General features: G+C 49.0%; 1 protein-coding gene across 1 annotated transcript in view; it reads left to right on the top strand.

Annotated features, from left to right (window-relative positions):
- GRIK3 (glutamate ionotropic receptor kainate type subunit 3) overlaps positions 1–3,919 on the top strand; it is a 324,566-nt gene that overhangs the window by 286,727 nt on the left and 33,920 nt on the right. Inside the window, exon 12 of the mRNA XM_069067957.1 lies at positions 1,857–1,975. Within this exon, the coding sequence (XP_068924058.1) occupies positions 1,857–1,975 (119 nt within the window). The remainder of the gene's footprint in view (positions 1–1,856; positions 1,976–3,919) is intronic.

Here is a 3,919-nt window from a genome sequence, read left to right as displayed (position 1 = left end):
AGCCATAATAGTTTCCCAACCTTTCTATTAGAAATGTCTTTGATCCAAGGTGCTTCTCATTCAGGAAGTCTTACTGGACTAACAGACACTGTGCTCTAGTCAGGTCAAATTGACAAGTATTTATTAAGCACCATGTTATTTATTAAGCACCATGTTCCAGGTTCTGTGCTAAGCAGAGGATACAAAGAAAGACAAAGGAAAAAAAAAGTCCCTGCTCTCTGAGAATGCACAATCTAAAAGAAGAAAGAGAACAGATTTAAAGCAACCTTGACATCTCTGTAGGCTTTAGGAGAAAGGAAAGGAGAAATGTGGGCCTGGGGGGAGAACTGGAGAGAGATCTGGGTTCAGATAATGGCTCCTCTATTTATTAATAGTTGTGTGACTTTGGCCAAATCATGTAACCTCTCTTTTTTCTCAGTTTCCCAGCTTCTAAAATGAGGGGGATTGGATTCTAAGGTCCCTTCCAACTTTGATTTAAAGATCTAGAATCCAGCCCTCTCATTTTACAGATGAGGAAAATGGGTCCAAGAGAGAGGAAGTGACTTGCCTAAGGTCCAGTAGCTGAGGTGGGATTCAAATGCATTTCCCATGATTCCAAGTTCAAGGGGAAATTTCAACAGTCTGTCCACTGTACTCCACTAATCTTACTATCCATGATTGCCTGGGACCCACAGCCTTGCCCCATTTTCAGATGATATGACAGCTGGGGAGCCAGGAACTCCCCTCCCTGGCAGGAGGTGTCTATCTGAGAAAGTGACTGTGACTCGATCATTCTCATGACTGGTATTGTGGGGGAGGTGTACTGCTGTCTATCTCAAGAGCTGTCTGTGGCTTTTTGGAGGGGGGAGGTGCTAAAGGAGTTTTGTTTGTTTGTTTTTGCCTTTCCTGGTGTCCCCAGTGCTTAGCACAGTGCCTGGTACACAAGAGGTGCTCATTAAATGCTGGTGAACTTGACTTGACAAAAGAAATCCCAATAGCCTAGCCTTCAAAAGTCCCACCCTAACTAATATCTGCCCTCTTTTGACTGGAGATTCCACTCTACTCTTAAGTCCAGGCCCCAGGACCAACCCTAACTCTCCTCTGACAATGGGGCAGGATGGTGGCAGGGAACAGAGCCAGACTTGGGCTTTATCACTGAACTCCTAGGGCTCTCCTGAGGGAGGAAAAGGGAAGAATAATTCGCCCATCTGACTTGAAGGCAATTACACCAATTAGGTCTTGGATCCAATTGCTCAGGCAAGGTTGGGATCCTGCTGGGATATGTCTCCATGGCTGTGAAACTATTAACTCAGTCAGAGAAAGGGCAGACCCCTGGGAGCAGGATCTTGGCCAAAGGGCCAGTTCAGTCTCATGGTCTATCACGAAAAGAAGGTTGGCAAAGCCACTAACTTGATTTCCCTTTGCATGGCTATCTTCAAAGCTGCTGATTGGTCTATTTTAAGTCACACAAGCATCGTTTGCCAACCCTCTTTTTCTTACGATTATTAGGGCATTTGAATGTTCCTAAGCACCTTTGAATCTCATTTTGTATTTTGTAAAAGGGACTCAGCCTCAGACCTCACTTTTCTGCTTTTACTTGAGAATTTGAGGCTTAGCTTTCACTCTGATCGTGACTGTAAACAGAGCACTGTCTGAGTCACTGGTTTTTTAATTGTGATTCCTTTATCATAGCCTTTCCCAGTTATTGGGCTCCTTGGTCTTGTTCTGTGCTGTTAATGTGGGAGGTGGTAGGTGTTCATCCGGTCTCCCTTGTCCCCTTTTCTTGCCTCAGCTCACTGCTCCTCCCTGAGTTTCCCAGACCATCTCCTATCCTCTTTTCCTGGTCTCACAGCTGCCCTCTCCCCTGTCCTCCACAGGTTCAGCCCCTATGAATGGTATGACGCGCACCCCTGTAATCCCGGTTCAGACATCGTGGAGAATAACTTCACTTTACTCAACAGCTTCTGGTTTGGGATGGGCTCCTTGATGCAGCAAGGTAGGACCTCCCCCACCTGCTCCCACCCTCCCTTCTATTGCTGCCCCCTCCTCTGGTCCTGCTTCCTTTGGTAAATGTCTGGGTAACTCCTGGGGCTCAGGGAAGTGGTTGTCAAGCTCAGACATTTACCAAGGAGCCAGACTGACCTGGACAACAAGACAGAGCCCCTCTCCTCCGCAGGAAGGGATTCCTGCCTGGGAGGAGAGGTTGGACTCAGTGACCCCTAAAGTCTTCCAGCCCTGGGATTCTGTGGCCCCCTTTTGATCCATCTCTGTCATTACATCCTCAACTCCGCTGCAGTACCAGGGCCAGAGGCTGGAATAACCAGATTATGTTCATGAGATGTTGTAAAGAAAACCCTTGTGAAGGGGCACAGGGTAGGCTAGAGATCCAGCCTAGAATGGAATTAATTTATGTCAGCACGAAAATCATCACCAGAGTCTTCACTGTCACCATCATAATAGCTGGCATTTAGAAAGCATTTTACAGTCTGCTAAACCCTTTACAAATATTAATCTCATTGGATGCTCACAACAACTCTGGGCGGTAGATGCTATCATTCTCCCCATTTTGCAGATGAGGACACTGAGATAGATAGCAGTTAAATGACTTGCCTAGCATCACACAGTGTCTGAAGTTGCTTATAAACTTGGATCTCCCCGATTCCAGGACCAGTATTTTATCCACTATCCCACCTTGATGCCCAGGGATTTTGCCCAGGGATGTTTTAATGCAGGATTTCTTTGAGATATGGGTACCACCGAAGATACTTCTAACTCTGTACGTCTGTGATTTTGTGAGTCTATAGAAGAGGGCCCATAGAATCACAGGATAACAGAAAGGACCCTGAAAGGCTTACTAGCTCATCCTCCCTTATTTAGGCCATAGGTAGGGCTGAGACACCCAAGGAGAACAGCTTCCCTGGGAGGTCATTCTGGGGATGGAAGGCATCCTTCCCTGTGAAGCCCTCCCTGGAGAGGGGGAGGTAGGTCATCAAGTGTTCATTAAGCACTTCCCATCTCTGTGACTTTACAACAGTCACAGAATGAAGTCTACTCTGCTCTCCCTTTTCCCCACCTGCCCCCCTCCCTCTGGCTCAGAGGTCTGCCCTCGGCTTAGCCTCGGTTCATTAGGAGCCACATACAAAATAGCAGATGAGCTTAAACTCACTGAGGCAAGACGGGAGCAGAGTCTGAGAAAGAGGCCTGGCAATTGACTGCCTGATGAATACCCTTCCCCCTCCATCCTCCTCTCTATTCTCCCCCTCCCTCCATCCCTCTCTCTCTTTCTCTCTGTCTCTCCCCCTCTCTCTCTCTCCCTCTCATTCTCTCCCCCTTCTCTCCCCCTCTCTCTCTCTTTTTCCCTCTCTCCCCCCCTCCCTCTCTCCCCTCTCCCTCTCTCTCTCTTTGTCTCTCTCCCTCTCTCTCTCTGTCTCTCTCTTCCTCTCTCTGTCTCTCTCCCTCTCTCCCCCTCCTTCTCTCTGTCTCTCTCTCCCTCCCTCTCTCTCTGTCTCCATCTCTCTGTCTCTCTCTCTGTCTCCCTCTCTCTGCCTCTCTGTCTCTCCCTCTCTCTGTCTCTGTCTCCATCTCTCTCTGCCCCCCCTCTCCCTCTCTCTCTGTCCCCCCTCTCCCTCTCTGTCTCTCCCTCTCTCTCTCTCTGTCTCTCTCTCTCTCCCTTACTCTCTCTGTCTCTCCCTCTCTCTGTCTCTCTTCCTCTCCCTCTCTCTCCCCCCCTCCTTCTCTCTCCCCCCTCCCTCCCTCTCTCTCTCCCCCCTCCCTCTCTCTCTGTCTCTGTCTCTGTCTCTCTCCTCCCTCTCTCCCCCCCTTTCTCTCTCTCCCCTCCCCTCTCTCCCTCCCTCTCTCTCTGTCTCTCTCCCTCTCCCTCTCTATGTCTCTCTCTGTCTCTCTGTCTCTGTCTCTCTCCCTCTCTCTCTCTCTGTCTCTC

The sequence above is a fragment of the Petaurus breviceps genome, unplaced genomic scaffold, assembly GCF_028583685.1.
Source record: "Petaurus breviceps papuanus isolate PSGF00001 unplaced genomic scaffold, PetGlider_PUasm1.0 90760, whole genome shotgun sequence".
NCBI classification, from domain to species: Eukaryota; Metazoa; Chordata; class Mammalia; order Diprotodontia; family Petauridae; genus Petaurus; species Petaurus breviceps.
The sequence above is the reverse complement of the archived record's forward strand: the minus strand, read 5'-3'. Positions and strand labels throughout refer to the sequence as shown.